Source organism: Taudactylus pleione, unplaced genomic scaffold, assembly GCF_031769625.1.
Source record: "Taudactylus pleione unplaced genomic scaffold, aTauple2 ptg000484l, whole genome shotgun sequence".
Lineage (NCBI taxonomy): Eukaryota > Metazoa > Chordata > Amphibia > Anura > Myobatrachidae > Taudactylus > Taudactylus pleione.
This window is the reverse complement of record NW_028284886.1, coordinates 4,881,726-4,901,471: the sequence shown is the minus strand read 5'-3', so window position 1 is coordinate 4,901,471 and position 19,746 is coordinate 4,881,726. Positions and strand designations below refer to the sequence as shown.

Sequence of the window (19,746 nt, the reverse complement as noted above, 5' to 3'; positions counted from 1 at the left end):
TTTACTAGGATGTAGTACCATCTCTGAGAGGTACAGTGGAGGCAGCCATTTTGTTGGCTGCACCAATATTGATGAGGCAAGCCCATCAGTTCACTATGATGTAGTACCATCACTGAAAGATAGATGGAGGCAGCCATTTTATGGCCATCACTGAGAGATACAGCACTTCACACAGTGAACCAATATTCTGAAGATTAGAGAGATGGATCCATCAGAAGCCAGTAACATCACACGGATATGTAAGGCCCACTGGAAACCACATTTACCCTTCAGATGGTCAGAACATTTATACAAGCGGACATTTATAGCAAAAATAGCCTTTGGTTTTAACCAGTGGAAACCTAAGGCAAAATGTGCAATAGTAACATGATCATCCCTTACAGGAAACAAGATAAAGGCCAATCCTCAAACTTTCTATCGGCAAGAGTGTGAATACATTAGTAAAAAGCATATATATTTCTCATGGGCTTAAGGTATCATCATATTCCAAGGTACATTAATGTGGTTTTCAGACCCTGGGCCTAGTAACCTGAGCTTCCTGTAATGCTGTCGATTCCTGTTGTTCGGTGTTCATTACTGACAGAGACAGAACACACACATTAGTCTACTCTAGGTGAAAGGTGTTATACACAAGGGAATCATGCTTTCCCACAATGCTACAGGGCCCGGTGTAACATTTTTCCTATTTTATACCTTTGATTTGATTCGTAAACCCGTCCTTAGGCCACAACAGTGCATGTTTTGTAGACCTCCACCCAAGAGAACAGGTGGAATTATTAGCATCGCCACAATCGGACATGGACGCCTAGGCGGCGATACGCTACTACTTCAGCGGACGTACTAACTCGTATCATCAATATCACCATGGGGGGACATTCGTCTGGTTCAATATTTTCCTCCTACATTATTATTTTTAACCTAATTAATCTGGCTTCAGTGAATTAACTCAATTTCACTTTAATATGAATAAATTATCTATATAGTGTAACTCACAAACTATACTAAAACACATCACCTTCCAGGCTGTGACTGCACATTAGCTACTGTCACCAGCAAGATCGCTGATGCTGTCAATCAATGTTTGATGCTGTGGACAGGGCACCAACTAAATTCAAGATTTCCATCTAAGGTTTCCCCTGGCAACCAGAAGCAACATAAAGCGGATAACACAGCTGTTATTATAATGGAAGTGTATCTGTAGCTAATGAACAGTTAAAGTCAGGTAAGTGATTTTTAGTGCATCATGCTTATCACTTTATATACTTCCTAATGATCTATGGAGTGGATATTGCCTTTTACAGTTCCTGTGGACATAAATGCACGTGCGTAAGGTGCGTGATCAGATTCAAACATCCCTGCACATTATATAACCTATTCGGGGATGCAGTTTCTAAGGTCCATGTTATTTAAGCTGATTTTTAGGGAACTGTAAGATGTTAGGAGCCTCATTTGTCACCCTGGCCCAACTATCGCAGTTATACCCCTTTTACACCTAACTGACTCGGAGTTGGAACAGGGTTCCAATCCGGATCAGACCCGGAATTAGCCAGTGCCGACCCAGGACATTCCCGAGTCGGCGCCGTTCACACCGGAGTCGGGTCTGCATAGACCCGGCTTTTTCGGTGTTGAAGTGGACGCTTGGAGATGACGTTATCTCCAAGCCCCACTGAAGCCGGACCAATCGGACGGCTTGTGGCGCACTGCAGGTCATCAAGACCCGGAGTGCGCCGTTTACACTGCAGGGTTTCACGGGTTACTCCCGTTTTAAACTCTGCAAGTTACCTGGGTTGGATTGTCGGGTCACTCGACCCGGCGATCCAACCCTCTCTCCTTTTACACCAAGGAGCTACCCGGGTTAACCCGGCAAAACCCGGGTTTTAGCTCCGGTGTAAAAGGGGTATTAATGACAGACTGACCCTCACTGACATATAACCAAACTCAGGCCGTGCGACGGTTATAAAATCATCAATTGGTGGGGGAATATGCCGAAATGTGACCTTGTATAATATCTGATACTAGTATTAACACATGGAAAGTTCACTTTACACTTATCTGATATAAAGAAACCAATATCCAAAAAGGTCTTCATTGTAAAGTATTAAGTATTTGACTCATGTGCTACATAGAATATAACACTGGGCTAGTTGAATAAGCTGCAAGTGCCCTGCATAGAGCCTAAGGGCATGGATGGTCGATATCGACCATCGCCCGTGCACGCAGACCAACCTGGTCGATATTGACGAGGTTGGCCTGGTTACTATAGTGACCGCGTTAATCGCGGGTCGTTATAGTTGGTGGGGGGTTGGTGCATGTGCTGGATGTTCGATATCGAACATCCAGCACATGCAGGACAACCAGACAACGATCGTTATCTGATGGACCAGAAGTCTGACCGTGTGTACGCACCATTAAACAGACTGCCAACCAGTGGTTACAGGGCATTTTTGGATGCCTCTCGGACTAGAGATTGCCTAATGCATGATGCCAGGACATATACTGTATATAGTTATACACAGGAGACTATCAGATAACCAGAACACCTGTGTTTCTTCTGTTCCATATCCGACCCAATTCATTTACACATCAGGGTTTATAATATCTCAGGCAAGTATTGGGGAACGGCTACCTATAAAGTATCCACAGAGCATTAGTTCAAGGAAGCCTCTGCCTTGAGGAACAGCCCAATTTCAGGGAGAACCTAGGCCTGACCTTGCTAGAGAACAGTAATTCCCAAATGGAACAGCACCTATGTACCCTGCCCACACATTATAGCTAGTTTAGAAGTGACAGAGATTTCTGGTATAGTAATTAACATCCTTTCCAGTCAATATATGGTACTCACAGCATGTAATACACCGCGGTTATAACAGGATGAGCAGTGCCACTTCACAGAACACACCAGGGCTACAACAATTACACCCAATGCCACGCAGGCTGCCAGGAGGTCAAGGTGCAGTTTATAATATTATAAAAGTAGAGAGAAAAAAGGAAAAAGGGAAAAATCCATAAAGACTTTTTTTATGTTTAAATTAGTTTAATGAAAATTAAACTATATATATATATATATATATATATATATATATATATATATATATTAAATTGGCATGGTTTGATCTTTGCTCTTTAAAGGCTACTGGCACACTGCCACCTTATACTGTAAGTTACATGGGGTCACAAATTTCTATTTAGCAATAAATGTCTCCATCTATTCTATCAGAAATCATTTTAGGGTACTGATTCACTCACATTGACCATTAGATACAATTATAATAACCTGGTAACAGAATTTGTCTTTTCATAGAAACTTTAATCCAAATGACATTTGCCAGCAGTAAACCTGTGCCCACAGGAGAGATGGCGTGCTGCAGTCTAGCAATGTAATTGTTGCCTAAATCAAATATTTCTGCGTGGATCTCAAACAGTCATCAGGGTACCTGAAAAACTTACTGGGATCAAATAAAATCACAATGTGCTTTGTCACAGGACAGCATTAACTAGGTGGGGCTGGCAGCAACAGGTATTGTATACGGGTCTCTAAACAAGCATTGTCTATCTTTAACCCTTTTTAAACAAACAACAGCATAATGAAACAAAGTACATTAACGGTCAAGGGCACTTGTAGCCTCATCTGCTCTACAACACAAGCCATTCAGGATATATATTTGTAACCAATTTATTGAAAGCAATAGAAAAAAAAAAAGTTTGAAATATGGAGCACTAAAAGAAATCACTACCTGCAGCCAGCTGGAGCTCCTAGTGCAGTTATATTGCATACCATAAACCCCTGCATTTTCCTCCATAACACTCGCCTACTCTATATGAATTTGAATCCCTCTCTATGAACCACATACCTTATTATTATGACTTAAGTATTCCCCAACTGATTTAGCCATTGTTGGAAAGTTGTTTGAAACTAAATATCTCTCCCAACTCCCATTTTATTTTGTGTGATATCCACCTACGTGTTATCTGAGTGATTCTACATCACCCTTTCATTGCCAGACAGGACTGGAGAATCCACTTAACTGCAAAATTACCTTGTTCCACTCTGTAGGGAGCTCAGTGATTGTTGTCAGGTTTATAGACAGAATCTGGAAACTTGTTCTATATTTTCTGACAGGCTATTCTCTCAGCTGGAACTCTGAATTTTGCATTGAGCTCTTAGGGAACCTAAAGGCTTCAGCTGCTACATGATCTAGTTGCAGTTCCTTTAAATGATGCTCAGCTGCTTGGGTTTCACAGCATTAAATAATAATCTCAGTTACCTGTCTCCTTCATATTCCACTGATCTGCAAATCTTTCCTTATTTTTTCCTGCTGCCTTCAGCCTTAGCTGCACTTACTGTATGAGATTTAACCCTTCACTACCACAGTAAGATTACTGCATCTGCCAACCTTAAGAGACATGGCAACAGAATGGGCTTAGGTCCACGCAGAGACATACAGTAGCCTTAATCTGAGTAGAACACTGCAAGTCTACACACACATGGTTTATTAAATGCACCCCCAAACTTTGCACAATGCAACATCATCCAAAGACCATGCTTCAAAGAGCCATCTAGGTTATACAGATATATCTGCCCAAGGTGATAGAGACTTCATAGGCAAGTCACCAAATGCAAAGTAGTCTGATTGCAAGTGCCGCAGCTGGTCTACAAGAGAGTTGCTTAGCAATATGTCTCCATAAAGCTTTAGGGGTGATATAGGAAGAGGGGGGCGGGTGCAGTGATAATGATCCCCCCTTCCATATAAACAAACAGCTCTTTGTGTTAAGTGGTATTCAGCACAAAAGCTCCTATGACAAGTGTATTTTTTTTCTATCCAGGGGGATTAGGAAGAGGTTGGAGCTGTGGATGGTGGGAGAAAGGAATAGATCCAGGTCTGACTGACAGCAGCAACAGCAGCAGTGCCCACATGCCTTTGGGAGAGACACAGTTGTTTGTGCTAGATCTAGAAGGGTCTCTGCTCAGTGCTGCAATAAGGGTGAAACATTGTGACACAGACAGACCCACTAACATTCTATGCAACCTGCTACTTTTTGCACAACACATAAACCATTTGCAATGAAAAAAAATAAAATAAATAAATAATAATGCACAGCTAATCCAGGGGTCCTGTGGGGCAGGATGATGGTGTTGTCTCCAGTACAAACTTCTATATGAACAGTCTGCCCTTACAATCCACAGGCACCAACACAACAATCCAGAAATCAGTCTGATAACAGGGAAATCCATGAAAGATGCCCCAAATCCCCCACCTCCACCCCAGACCCCTGTAATCTTCCATGCACCCAGGTTTCCATCATGATCCAAGCCAGACCGCAATGAATCCTAGAGAACAGTGGCTTTAGGGAGGGGGTACAGGATTCAGAGATGCAGCTATGAGACCTTGGGGGGGGGGGGGGCAGCCAGGAGGGTGGGGTGAGGCAGGACCAAGAAGCCAGCACCCCCACTTTAGATCCTACAGCAACTCACCCCCAAACAGAATATCTGCCAAAGGGTCCAGTCTCACCTAACAGACACAGACAGCAGTGAGGATTATACTGTATACCGGCTACAAATAATCCAGTTTAGAAATCAGCAGATGGGAGAATAGATTTGCCTCTTACCTGGGACAGCAGCAGGGACAGGGTGAGCTGAGATTTGGGATCCATGTTGCCAGGCTGGAAGGGACTAGAGAGGGCTCTTTCATTCATGCACTGAGGCTGCACTGTGCATATTTCCACTGTGGATCAGCCTTTGAGAAGAAGCTTCGCGTTGAGAGAGCCAGCCAACTTCCCAAATAGATCAGCAGCATCATCAGTAAAGCATTGGATGGAGCCTGGTGACCAGAGCCAATGGCTTTACAAGGTGCATTTCATCACACGTCGTATCCCCACTTTGTAAAGCTGATATTGGGTAACCGCCTATGGCAAATCACCTCCTCTCTATTGCACGACTCTTATAATCTCTCCTGCTTTCTGTCTTCATCATTAATACAAGGACTGTGCAATTGTTATTGTATATATTTTATTTTTTGTATCTCTAATACAGCTTCTACATTGCAGCTCCTGAGCAATCACAAATCATGCACTCGTTATTTAAGTGTTAATAGAAGAGCTTCTGAGGATGTCAATAAGAGATACAGTGTAGCTGGCTGTTTGCAATTTGTGTATATTGCAGAATGATTCATCTCAGTGCAGGGAAATCCTGGATTCTGCACAGAATTATTTTGGACCCCGATGTTTTTTTTTTTCTTGGTATTTTAGTTTTGCATGTAAAACCCATCAGACATTAGGCTGCAGTCACTGTACAACAATCTGGGTGAGGAGAAGCAATCTCTGGCTGTGGGCAGATAACTGTCTCCTCATTAACACCCTGGCAAGGAGCTCATATTCTGGGTATTACTCACTGTATTGGTGGCAGCTCAGGGAGCTGGTGGGAAAATACAATTGTACTGAATAGAGAAATTGATGGACAGGATCCCTAGATCCTGCCAAGGTTTGGAAACTTTGTAAATGAGGATCAGTTTGGTCCAGTGGAATCTAGCTTCCCTGCAATATTTAGATACTAGATGATCTTTAGTTGAGTTAATTTCTATAAACATCTGTTATACAAGGATATATAGGGGCGTATGTATCAAAGCTTGATGTGAGATAAAATTGTGAAATATATATCACCAACCAATCAGCTCCAAACAATCATTTATTAAACACAGCCTGCAACATGTAAGATAGAAGCTGATTGGTTGGTCATATATATCTCACAATTTTATCTCACATCAAGCTTTGATACATATGCCCATAAAAACGTAGTAAAAAGCAGGTTGGTGCACTGGGGTTAATTTAGCAAGCGAATTATCACTTATGTCATGCAGAAATTAATGTATTACATCTATGTAGGAAAGGGTTAACTTTAGAACATAATGCAGTTGTCTTCTCCTTTAGGGCATATTTATCTCAATCTGCATTTATAATGCGAAAGTGATAAATGTAACACTGGATGCAGTGTTATAGTGTATCACTAAGAGGGAGGAGCTGGAGGCAGTGTTATAGTGTATCACTAAGAGCGAACAGCTGGAGGCAGTGTTAAAGTGTATCACTAAGAGGGAAGAGCTGGAGGCAGTGTTATAGTGTATGACTAAAAGGGAAGAGCAGGAGGTAGTGTTATAGTGTATCACTAAGAGGGAAGAGCTGGAGGCAGTGTTATAGTGTATCACTAAGAGCGAAGAGCTGGAGGCAGTGTTATAGTGTATCACTAAGAGCGAAGAGTTGGAGGCAGTGTTATAGTGTCTCACTAAGAGCGAAGAGCTGGAGGCAGTGTTATAGTGTATCACTAAGAGGGAAGAGCTAGAGGCAGTGTTATAGTGTATCACTAAGAGGGAACAGCTGGAGGCAGTGTTATAGTGTATCACTAAGAGGGAAGAGCTGGAGGCAGTGTTATAGTGTATCACTAAGAGCGAAGAGCTGGAGGCAGTGTTATAGTGTATCACTAAGAGGGAAGAGCTGGAGGCAGTGTTATAGTGTATCCTCTAAGAGCGAAGAGCTGGAGGCAGTGTTATAGTGTATCACTAAGAGCGAAGAGCTGGAGGCAGTGTTGTAGTGTATCACTAAGAGGAAAGAGCTGGAAGCAGTGTTATAGTGTATCACTAAGAGCGAAGAGCTGGAGGCAGTGTTATAGTGTATCACTAAGAGGGAAGAGCTGGAGGCAGTGTTATAGTGTATCACTAAGAGGAAAGAGCTGGAAGCAGTGTTATAGTGTATCACTAAGAGCGAAGAGCTGGAGGCAGTGTTATAGTGTATCACTAAGAGCGAAGAGCTGGAGGCAGTGTTATAGTGTATCATTAAGAGGGAAGAGCTGGAGGCAGTGTTATAGTGTATCACTAAGAGCGAAGAGCTAGAGGCAGTGTTGTAGTGTATCACTAAGAGCGAAGAGCTGGAGGCAGTGTTGTAGTGTATCACTAAGAGGAAAGAGCTGGAAGCAGTGTTATAGTGTATCACTAAGAGCGAACAGCTGGAGGCAGTGTTGTAGTGTATCACTAAGAGCGAAGAGCCGGAGGCAGTGTTATAGTGTATCACTAAGAGGGAAGAGCTGGAGGCAGTGTTATAGTGTATCACTAAGAGGGAAGAGCTGGAGGCAGTGTTATAGTGTATCACTAACAGGGAAGAGCTGGAGGCAGTGTTATAGTGTATCACTAAGAGAGAAGAGCTGGAGGCAATGTTATAGTGTATCACTAACAGCGTAGCGCTGGAGGCAGTGTTATAGTGTATCACTAAGAGGGAAGAGCTGGAGGCAGTGTTATAGTGTATCACTAAGAGCGAAGAGCTGGAGGCAGTGTTATAGTGTCTCACTAAGAGCAAAAAGCTGGAGACAGTGTTGTAGAGGATCACTAAGAGCGAAGAGCTGGAGGCAGTGTTATAGTGTATTACTAAGACGAAAGAGCTGGAAGCACTGTTATAGTGTATCACTAAGAGGAAACAGCTGGAAGCAGTGTTATAGTGTATCACTAAGAGGGAAGAGCTGGAGGCAGTGTTATAGTGTATCACTAAGAGCAAACAGCTGGAGGCAGTGTTATAGTGTATCACTAAGAGCGAAGAGCTGGAGGCAGTGTTGTGGTGTATCACTACGAGCAAACAGCTGGAGGCAGTGTTATAGTGTATCACTAAGAGTGAAGAGCTGGAGGCAGTGTTGTAGTGTATCATTAAGAGAGAAGAGCAGAAGGCAGTGTTATATTGTATCACTAAGAGTGAAGAGCTGGAGGCAGTGTTATAGTGTATCACTAAGAGCGAACAGCTGGAGGCAGTGTTATAGTGTATCACTAAGAGCATAGCGCTGGAGGCAGTGTTATAGTGTATCACTAAGAGCGTAGCGCTGGAGGCAGTGTTATAGTGTATCACTAAGAGGGAAGAGCTGGAGGCAGTGTTATAGTGTATCACTAAGAGCGAAGAGCTGGAGGCAGTGTTATACTGTATCACTAAGAGTGAACAGCTGAAGGCAGTATTATAGTGTATCTTTAAGAGCGTAGAGCAGGAGGCAGTGTTATAGTGTGTCAATAAGAGCAAATAGCTGGAAGCAGTGTTATAGTGTATTACTAAGAGCTGGAGGCAGTGTTATAGTGTATTACTAAGAGCTGGAGGCAGTGTTATAGTGTATCACTAAGAGGGAAGAGCTGGAGGCAGTGCTATAGTGTATCACTAAGAGTGAACAGCTGGAGGCAGTGTTATAGTGTATCACTAAGAGGGAAGAGCTGGAGGCAGTGTTATAGTGTATCACAAAGAGGGAAGAGCTGGAGGCAGTGTTATAGTGTATTACTAAGAGCTGGAGGCAGTGTTATAGTGTATCACTAAGAGGGAAGAGCTGGAGGCAGTGTTATAGTGTGTCACTAAGAGGGAAGAGCTGGAGGCAGTGTTATAGTGTATCACTAAGAGTGAACAGCTGGAGGCAGTGTTATAGTGTGTCACTAAGAGCGAAGAGCTAGAGGCAGTGTTGTAGTGTATCACTAAGAGCGAAGAGCTATAGGCAGTGTTGTAGTGTATCACTAGGAGGGAACAGCTGGAGGCAGTGTTATAGTGTATCACTAAGTAAGAGGGAAGAGCTGGAGGCAGTGTTATAGTGTATCACTAAGAGGGAAGAGCTGGAGGCAGTGTTATAGTGTATCACTAAGAGCGAAGAGCTGGAGGCAGTGTTATAGTGTATTACTAAGAGCGAGGAGCTGGATGCAGTGTTATAGTCTATCACTAAGAGGGTAGAGCTGGAGGCAGTGTTATTGTGTATCACTAAGACGGAAGAGCTGGAGGCAGTGTTATAGTGTATCACTAAGAGCGAAGAGCTGGAGGCAGTGTTATACTGTATCACTAAGAGTGAACAGCTGAAGGCAGTGTTATAGTGTATCAGGAAGAGCGTAGAGCAGGAGGCAGTGTTATAGTGTGTCACTAAGAGGGAAGAGCTGGAGGCAGTGCTATAGTGTATCACTAAGAGGGAAGAGCTGGAGGCAGTGCTATAGTGTATCACTAAGAGTGAACAGCTGGAGGCAGTGTTATAGTGTATCACTAAGAGGGAAGAGCTGGAGGCAGTGTTATAGTGTATCACAAAGAGGGAAGAGCTGGAGGCAGTGTTATAGTGTATCACTAAGAGTGAACAGCTGGAGGCAGTGTTATAGTGTGTCACTAAGAGGGAAGAGCTGGAGGCAGTGTTATAGTGTATCGCTAAGCGCAAACAGCTGGAGGCAGTGTTGTAGTGTATCTCTAAGAGCGATGAGCTAGAGGCAGTGTTACAGTGTATCACTAAGAGCAAACTGCTGGAGGCAGTGTTATAGTGTATCACTAAGAGCGAAGAGCTAGTGGCAGTGTTGTAGTGTATCACTAAGAGCGAAGAGCTAGAGGCAGTGTTGTAGTGTATCACTAGGAGGGAAAAGCTGGAGGCAGTGTTATAGTGTATCACTAAGTAAGAGGGAAGAGCTGGAGGCAGTGTTATAGTGTATCACTAAGAGGGAAGAGCTGGAGGCAGTGTTATAGTGTATCACTAAGAGCGAAGAGCTGGAGGCAGAGTTATAGTGTATTACTAAGAGCGAGGAGCTGGAGGCAGTGTTATAATCTATCACTAAGAGGGTAGAGCTGGAGGCAGTGTTATTGTGTATCACTAAGAGGGAAGAGCTGGAGGCAGTGTTATAGTGTATCAATAAGAGCGAAGAGCTGGAGTCAGTGCTATAGTGTATCACTAAGAGGAGTTTGAGGCAGTGTTATAGTGTATCACTAAGAGCGTAGAGCTGGAGGCAGTGTTATAGTCTATCACTAAGAGCGAAGAGCTGGAGTCAGTGCTATACTGTATCACTAAGAGGGAAGATCTGGAGGCAGTGTTACAGTCTATCACTAAGAGCGTAGAGCTGGAGGCAGTGTTATAGTCTATCACTAAGAGGGAAGAGCTAGAGGCAGTGTTATAGTGTATCACTAAGAGCAAAGAGCTGGAGGCAGTGTTATAGTGTATCACTAAGAGCGAGGAGCTGGAGGCAGTGTTATAGTTTATCACTAGGAGCGTAGAGCTGGAGGCAGTATTATAGTCTATCACTAAGAGGGAAGAGCTGGAGGCAGTGTTATAGTGTATCACTAAGAGTGAACAGCTGGAGGCAGTGTTATAGTGTGTCACTAAGAGTGAACAGCTGGAGGCAGTGTTATAGTGTTTCACTAAGAGGGAAGAGCTGGAGGCAGTGTTATAGTGTATCGCTAAGCGCAAACAGCTGGAGGCAGTGTTGTAGTGTATCGCTAAGAGCGATGAGCTAGAGGCAGTGTTACAGTGTATCACTAAGAGCAAACTGCTGGAGGCAGTGTTATAGTGTATCACTAAGAGCGAAGAGCTAGAGGCAGTGTTGTAGTGTATCACTAAGAGCGAAGAGCTAGAGGCAGTGTTGTAGTGTATCACTAGGAGGGAACAGCTGGAGGCAGTGTTATAGTGTATCACTAAGTAAGAGGGAAGAGCTGGAGGCAGTGATATAGTGTATCACTAAGAGGGAAGAGCTGGAGGCAGTGTTATAGTGTATCACTAAGAGCGAAGAGCTGGAGGCAGTGTTATAGTGTATTACTAAGAGCGAGGAGCTGGATGCAGTGTTATAGTCTATCACTAAGAGGGTAGAGCTGGAGGCAGTGTTATTGTGTATCACTAAGAGGGAAGAGCTGGAGGCAGTGTTATAGTGTATCACTAAGAGCGAAGAGCTGGAGGCAGTGTTATACTGTATCACTAAGAGTGAACAGCTGAAGGCAGTGTTATAGTGTATCAGTAAGAGCGTAGAGCAGGAGGCAGTGTTATAGTGTGTCAATAAGAGCAAATAGCTGGAAGCAGTGTTATAGTGTATTACTAAGAGCTGGAGGCAGTGTTATAGTGTATTACTAAGAGCTGGAGGCAGTGTTATAGTGTATCACTAAGAGGGAAGAGCTGGAGGCAGTGCTATAGTGTATCACTAAGAGTGAACAGCTGGAGGCAGTGTTATAGTGTATCACTAAGAGGGAAGAGCTGGAGGCAGTGTTATAGTGTATCACAAAGAGGGAAGAGCTGGAGGCAGTGTTATAGTGTATCACTAAGAGTGAACAGCTGGAGGCAGTGTTATAGTGTGTCACTAAGAGGGAAGAGCTGGAGGCAGTGTTATAGTGTATCGCTAAGCGCAAACAGCTGGAGGCAGTGTTGTAGTGTATCTCTAAGAGCGATGAGCTAGAGGCAGTGTTACAGTGTATCACTAAGAGCAAACTGCTGGAGGCAGTGTTATAGTGTATCACTAAGAGCGAAGAGCTAGTGGCAGTGTTGTAGTGTATCACTAAGAGCGAAGAGCTAGAGGCAGTGTTGTAGTGTATCACTAGGAGGGAACAGCTGGAGGCAGTGTTATAGTGTATCACTAAGTAAGAGGGAAGAGCTGGAGGCAGTGTTATAGTGTATCACTAAGAGGGAAGAGCTGGAGGCAGTGTTATAGTGTATCACTAAGAGCGAAGAGCTGGAGGCAGAGTTATAGTGTATTACTAAGAGCGAGGAGCTGGAGGCAGTGTTATAATCTATCACTAAGAGGGTAGAGCTGGAGGCAGTGTTATTGTGTATCACTAAGAGGGAAGAGCTGGAGGCAGTGTTATAGTGTATCAATAAGAGCGAAGAGCTGGAGTCAGTGCTATAGTGTATCACTAAGAGGAGTTTGAGGCAGTGTTATAGTGTATCACTAAGAGCGTAGAGCTGGAGGCAGTGTTATAGTCTATCACTAAGAGCGAAGAGCTGGAGTCAGTGCTATACTGTATCACTAAGAGGGAAGATCTGGAGGCAGTGTTACAGTCTATCACTAAGAGCGTAGAGCTGGAGGCAGTGTTATAGTCTATCACTAAGAGGGAAGAGCTAGAGGCAGTGTTATAGTGTATCACTAAGAGCAAAGAGCTGGAGGCAGTGTTATAGTGTATCACTAAGAGCGAGGAGCTGGAGGCAGTGTTATAGTTTATCACTAGGAGCGTAGAGCTGGAGGCAGTATTATAGTCTATCACTAAGAGGGAAGAGCTGGAGGCAGTGTTATAGTGTATCACTAAGAGTGAACAGCTGGAGGCAGTGTTATAGTGTGTCACTAAGAGTGAACAGCTGGAGGCAGTGTTATAGTGTTTCACTAAGAGGGAAGAGCTGGAGGCAGTGTTATAGTGTATCGCTAAGCGCAAACAGCTGGAGGCAGTGTTGTAGTGTATCGCTAAGAGCGATGAGCTAGAGGCAGTGTTACAGTGTATCACTAAGAGCAAACTGCTGGAGGCAGTGTTATAGTGTATCACTAAGAGCGAAGAGCTAGAGGCAGTGTTGTAGTGTATCACTAAGAGCGAAGAGCTAGAGGCAGTGTTGTAGTGTATCACTAGGAGGGAACAGCTGGAGGCAGTGTTATAGTGTATCACTAAGTAAGAGGGAAGAGCTGGAGGCAGTGATATAGTGTATCACTAAGAGGGAAGAGCTGGAGGCAGTGTTATAGTGTATCACTAAGAGCGAAGAGCTGGAGGCAGTGTTATAGTGTATTACTAAGAGCGAGGAGCTGGATGCAGTGTTATAGTCTATCACTAAGAGGGTAGAGCTGGAGGCAGTGTTATTGTGTATCACTAAGAGGGAAGAGCTGGAGGCAGTGTTATAGTGTATCACTAAGAGCGAAGAGCTGGAGGCAGTGTTATACTGTATCACTAAGAGTGAACAGCTGAAGGCAGTGTTATAGTGTATCAGTAAGAGCGTAGAGCAGGAGGCAGTGTTATAGTGTGTCAATAAGAGCAAATAGCTGGAAGCAGTGTTATAGTGTATTACTAAGAGCTGGAGGCAGTGTTATAGTGTATTACTAAGAGCTGGAGGCAGTGTTATAGTGTATCACTAAGAGGGAAGAGCTGGAGGCAGTGCTATAGTGTATCACTAAGAGTGAACAGCTGGAGGCAGTGTTATAGTGTATCACTAAGAGGGAAGAGCTGGAGGCAGTGTTATAGTGTATCACAAAGAGGGAAGAGCTGGAGGCAGTGTTATAGTGTATCACTAAGAGTGAACAGCTGGAGGCAGTGTTATAGTGTGTCACTAAGAGGGAAGAGCTGGAGGCAGTGTTATAGTGTATCGCTAAGCGCAAACAGCTGGAGGCAGTGTTGTAGTGTATCTCTAAGAGCGATGAGCTAGAGGCAGTGTTACAGTGTATCACTAAGAGCAAACTGCTGGAGGCAGTGTTATAGTGTATCACTAAGAGCGAAGAGCTAGTGGCAGTGTTGTAGTGTATCACTAAGAGCGAAGAGCTAGAGGCAGTGTTGTAGTGTATCACTAGGAGGGAACAGCTGGAGGCAGTGTTATAGTGTATCACTAAGTAAGAGGGAAGAGCTGGAGGCAGTGTTATAGTGTATCACTAAGAGGGAAGAGCTGGAGGCAGTGTTATAGTGTATCACTAAGAGCGAAGAGCTGGAGGCAGAGTTATAGTGTATTACTAAGAGCGAGGAGCTGGAGGCAGTGTTATAATCTATCACTAAGAGGGTAGAGCTGGAGGCAGTGTTATTGTGTATCACTAAGAGGGAAGAGCTGGAGGCAGTGTTATAGTCTATCACTAAGAGCGAAGAGCTGGAGTCAGTGCTATACTGTATCACTAAGAGGGAAGATCTGGAGGCAGTGTTACAGTCTATCACTAAGAGCGTAGAGCTGGAGGCAGTGTTATAGTCTATCACTAAGAGGGAAGAGCTAGAGGCAGTGTTATAGTGTATCACTAAGAGCAAAGAGCTGGAGGCAGTGTTATAGTGTATCACTAAGAGCGAGGAGCTGGAGGCAGTGTTATAGTTTATCACTAGGAGCGTAGAGCTGGAGGCAGTATTATAGTCTATCACTAAGAGGGAAGAGCTGGAGGCAGTGTTATAGTGTATCACTAAGAGTGAACAGCTGGAGGCAGTGTTATAGTGTGTCACTAAGAGTGAACAGCTGGAGGCAGTGTTATAGTGTATCACTAAGAGGGAAGAGCTGGAGGCAGTGTTATAGTGTATCACAAAGAGGGAAGAGCTGGAGGCAGTGTTATAGTGTATCACTAAGAGTGAACAGCTGGAGGCAGTGTTATAGTGTGTCACTAAGAGGGAAGAGCTGGAGGCAGTGTTATAGTGTATCGCTAAGCGCAAACAGCTGGAGGCAGTGTTGTAGTGTATCTCTAAGAGCGATGAGCTAGAGGCAGTGTTACAGTGTATCACTAAGAGCAAACTGCTGGAGGCAGTGTTATAGTGTATCACTAAGAGCGAAGAGCTAGTGGCAGTGTTGTAGTGTATCACTAAGAGCGAAGAGCTAGAGGCAGTGTTGTAGTGTATCACTAGGAGGGAACAGCTGGAGGCAGTGTTATAGTGTATCACTAAGTAAGAGGGAAGAGCTGGAGGCAGTGTTATAGTGTATCACTAAGAGGGAAGAGCTGGAGGCAGTGTTATAGTGTATCACTAAGAGCGAAGAGCTGGAGGCAGAGTTATAGTGTATTACTAAGAGCGAGGAGCTGGAGGCAGTGTTATAATCTATCACTAAGAGGGTAGAGCTGGAGGCAGTGTTATTGTGTATCACTAAGAGGGAAGAGCTGGAGGCAGTGTTATAGTCTATCACTAAGAGCGAAGAGCTGGAGTCAGTGCTATACTGTATCACTAAGAGGGAAGATCTGGAGGCAGTGTTACAGTCTATCACTAAGAGCGTAGAGCTGGAGGCAGTGTTATAGTCTATCACTAAGAGGGAAGAGCTAGAGGCAGTGTTATAGTGTATCACTAAGAGCAAAGAGCTGGAGGCAGTGTTATAGTGTATCACTAAGAGCGAGGAGCTGGAGGCAGTGTTATAGTTTATCACTAGGAGCGTAGAGCTGGAGGCAGTATTATAGTCTATCACTAAGAGGGAAGAGCTGGAGGCAGTGTTATAGTGTATCACTAAGAGTGAACAGCTGGAGGCAGTGTTATAGTGTGTCACTAAGAGTGAACAGCTGGAGGCAGTGTTATAGTGTTTCACTAAGAGGGAAGAGCTGGAGGCAGTGTTATAGTGTATCGCTAAGCGCAAACAGCTGGAGGCAGTGTTGTAGTGTATCGCTAAGAGCGATGAGCTAGAGGCAGTGTTACAGTGTATCACTAAGAGCAAACTGCTGGAGGCAGTGTTATAGTGTATCACTAAGAGCGAAGAGCTAGAGGCAGTGTTGTAGTGTATCACTAAGAGCGAAGAGCTAGAGGCAGTGTTGTAGTGTATCACTAGGAGGGAACAGCTGGAGGCAGTGTTATAGTGTATCACTAAGTAAGAGGGAAGAGCTGGAGGCAGTGATATAGTGTATCACTAAGAGGGAAGAGCTGGAGGCAGTGTTATAGTGTATCACTAAGAGCGAAGAGCTGGAGGCAGTGTTATAGTGTATTACTAAGAGCGAGGAGCTGGATGCAGTGTTATAGTCTATCACTAAGAGGGTAGAGCTGGAGGCAGTGTTATTGTGTATCACTAAGAGGGAAGAGCTGGAGGCAGTGTTATAGTGTATCACTAAGAGCGAAGAGCTGGAGGCAGTGTTATACTGTATCACTAAGAGTGAACAGCTGAAGGCAGTGTTATAGTGTATCAGTAAGAGCGTAGAGCAGGAGGCAGTGTTATAGTGTGTCAATAAGAGCAAATAGCTGGAAGCAGTGTTATAGTGTATTACTAAGAGCTGGAGGCAGTGTTATAGTGTATTACTAAGAGCTGGAGGCAGTGTTATAGTGTATCACTAAGAGGGAAGAGCTGGAGGCAGTGCTATAGTGTATCACTAAGAGTGAACAGCTGGAGGCAGTGTTATAGTGTATCACTAAGAGGGAAGAGCTGGAGGCAGTGTTATAGTGTATCACAAAGAGGGAAGAGCTGGAGGCAGTGTTATAGTGTATCACTAAGAGTGAACAGCTGGAGGCAGTGTTATAGTGTGTCACTAAGAGGGAAGAGCTGGAGGCAGTGTTATAGTGTATCGCTAAGCGCAAACAGCTGGAGGCAGTGTTGTAGTGTATCTCTAAGAGCGATGAGCTAGAGGCAGTGTTACAGTGTATCACTAAGAGCAAACTGCTGGAGGCAGTGTTATAGTGTATCACTAAGAGCGAAGAGCTAGTGGCAGTGTTGTAGTGTATCACTAAGAGCGAAGAGCTAGAGGCAGTGTTGTAGTGTATCACTAGGAGGGAACAGCTGGAGGCAGTGTTATAGTGTATCACTAAGTAAGAGGGAAGAGCTGGAGGCAGTGTTATAGTGTATCACTAAGAGGGAAGAGCTGGAGGCAGTGTTATAGTGTCTCACTAAGAGCGAAGAGCTGGAGGCAGAGTTATAGTGTATTACTAAGAGCGAGGAGCTGGAGGCAGTGTTATAATCTATCACTAAGAGGGTAGAGCTGGAGGCAGTGTTATTGTGTATCACTAAGAGGGAAGAGCTGGAGGCAGTGTTATAGTGTATCAATAAGAGCGAAGAGCTGGAGTCAGTGCTATAGTGTATCACTAAGAGGAGTTTGAGGCAGTGTTATAGTGTATCACTAAGAGCGTAGAGCTGGAGGCAGTGTTATAGTCTATCACTAAGAGCGAACAGCTGGAGTCAGTGCTATACTGTATCACTAAGAGGGAAGATCTGGAGGCAGTGTTACAGTCTATCACTAAGAGCGTAGAGCTGGAGGCAGTGTTATAGTCTATCACTAAGAGGGAAGAGCTAGAGGCAGTGTTATAGTGTATCACTAAGAGCAAAGAGCTGGAGGCAGTGTTATAGTGTATCACTAAGAGCGAGGAGCTGGAGGCAGTGTTATAGTTTATCACTAGGAGCGTAGAGCTGGAGGCAGTATTATAGTCTATCACTAAGAGGGAAGAGCTGGAGGCAGTGTTATAGTGTATCACTAAGAGTGAACAGCTGGAGGCAGTGTTATAGTGTGTCACTAAGAGGGAAGAGCTGGAGGCAGTGTTATAATGTATTGCTAAGCGCAAACAGCTGGAGGCAGTGTTATAGTGTATCGCTAAGAGTGATGAGCTAGAGGCAGTGTTACAGTGTATCACTAAGAGCAAACAGCTGGAGGCAGTGTTATAGTGTATCACTAAGAGCGAAGAGCTAGAGGCAGTGTTGTAGTGTATCACTAGGAGCGAAGAGCTAGAGGCAGTGTTGTAGTGTATCACTAAGAGGGAACAGATGGAGGCAGTGTTATAGTGTATCACTAAGTAAGAGGGAAGAGCTGGAGGCAGTGTTATAGTGTATCACTGAGAGGGAAGAGCTGGAGGCAGTGTTATAGTGTATCACTAAGAGCAAAGAGCTGGAGGCAGTGTTATAGTGTATTACTAAGACCGAGGAGCTGGAGGCAGTGTTATAGTCTATCACTAAGAGGGTAGAGCTGGAGGCAGTGTTATTGTGTATCACTAAGAGGGAAGAGCTGGAGGCAGTGCTATTGTGTATCACTAAGAGGTGTTTGAGGCAGTGTTATAGTCTATCACTAAGAGCGTAGAGCTGGAGGCAGTGTTATAGTCTATCACTAAGAGCGAAGAGCTGGAGTCAGTGCTATACTGTATCACTAAGAGGGAAGATCTGGAGGCAGTGTTATAGTCTATCACTAAGAGCGTAGAGCTGGAGGCAGTGTTATAGTCTATCACTAAGAGGGAAGAGCTAGAGGCAGTGTTATAGTGTATCACTAAGAGCAAGAGCTGGAGGCAGTGTTATAGTGTATCACTAAGAGCGAGGAGCTGGAGGCAGTGTTATAGTTTATCACTAAGAGCGTAGAGCTGGAGGCAGTATTATAGTCTATCACTAAGAGGGAAGAGCTGGAGGCAGTGTTATAGTGTTTCACTAAGAGCGTAGCACTGGAGGCAGTGTTATAGTCTATCACTAAGAGGGAAGAGCTGGAATCAGTGTTATAGTGTATCACTAAGAGCGAACAGCTGGAGGCAGTGTTATAGTGTATCACTAAGAGCGTAGCGCTGGAGGCAGTGTTATAGTGTATCACTAAGAGCATAGCGCTGGAGTCAGTGTTATAGTGTATCACTAAGAGGGAAGAGCTGGAGTCAGTGTTATAGTGTATCACTAAGAGCGAAGAGCTGGAGTCAGTGTTATACTGTATCACTAAGAGGGAACAGCTGGAGGCAGTGTTATAGTGTATCACTAAGAGCGTAGCGCTGGAGGCAGTGTTCTGGTGTATCAATAAGAGCGTAGAGCAGGAGGCAGTGTTATAGTGTATCAATAAGAACGTAGAGCTGGAGGCAGTGTTATAGTGTATCAATAAGAGCAAAGAGCTGGAAGCAGTGTTATAGTGTATTACTTAGAGCTGGAGGCAGTGTTATAGTGTATCACTAAGAGGGAAGAGCTGGAGGCAGTGTTATAGTGTATCACTAAGAGTTAACAGCTGGAGACAGTGTTATAGTGTATCATTAAGAGGGAAGAGCTGGAGGCAGTGTTATAGTGTATCACTAAGAGCAAAGAGCTGGAGGCAGTGTTATAGTGTATCACTAAGAGCGAGGAGCTGGAGGCAGTGTTATAGTGTATCACTAAGAGCGAGGAGCTGGAGGCAGTGTTATAGTCTATCACTAAGAGGGAAGAGCTGGAGGCTGTGTTATAGTGTTTCACTAAGAGCGTAGCGCTGGAGGCAGTGTTATAGTGTATTACTAAGAGCGTAGAGCTGGAGGCAGTGTTATAGTCTATCACTAAGAGGGAAGAGCTGGAGTCAGTGTTATAGTGTATCACTAAGAGCGAACAGCTGGAGGCAGTGTTATAGTGTATCACTAGGAGCGTAGAGCTGGAGGCAGTGTTATAGTGTATCACTAAGAGCGTAGCGCTGGAGGCAGTGTTATAGTGTATCA

At 44.3% G+C, this 19,746-nt stretch overlaps 1 protein-coding gene across 1 annotated transcript in view; it reads right to left on the bottom strand.

The window, feature by feature from the left end:
* CDH13 (cadherin 13) overlaps positions 1-5,798 on the bottom strand; it is an 870,720-nt gene extending 864,922 nt beyond the window's left edge. The window contains exon 1 of the mRNA XM_088449431.1: positions 5,608-5,798. Coding sequence (XP_088305557.1) covers positions 5,608-5,694 — 87 coding nt within the window. The 5' untranslated portion in view covers positions 5,695-5,798. The remainder of the gene's footprint in view (positions 1-5,607) is intronic.
* Positions 5,799-19,746: the final 13,948 nt, after the last annotated feature.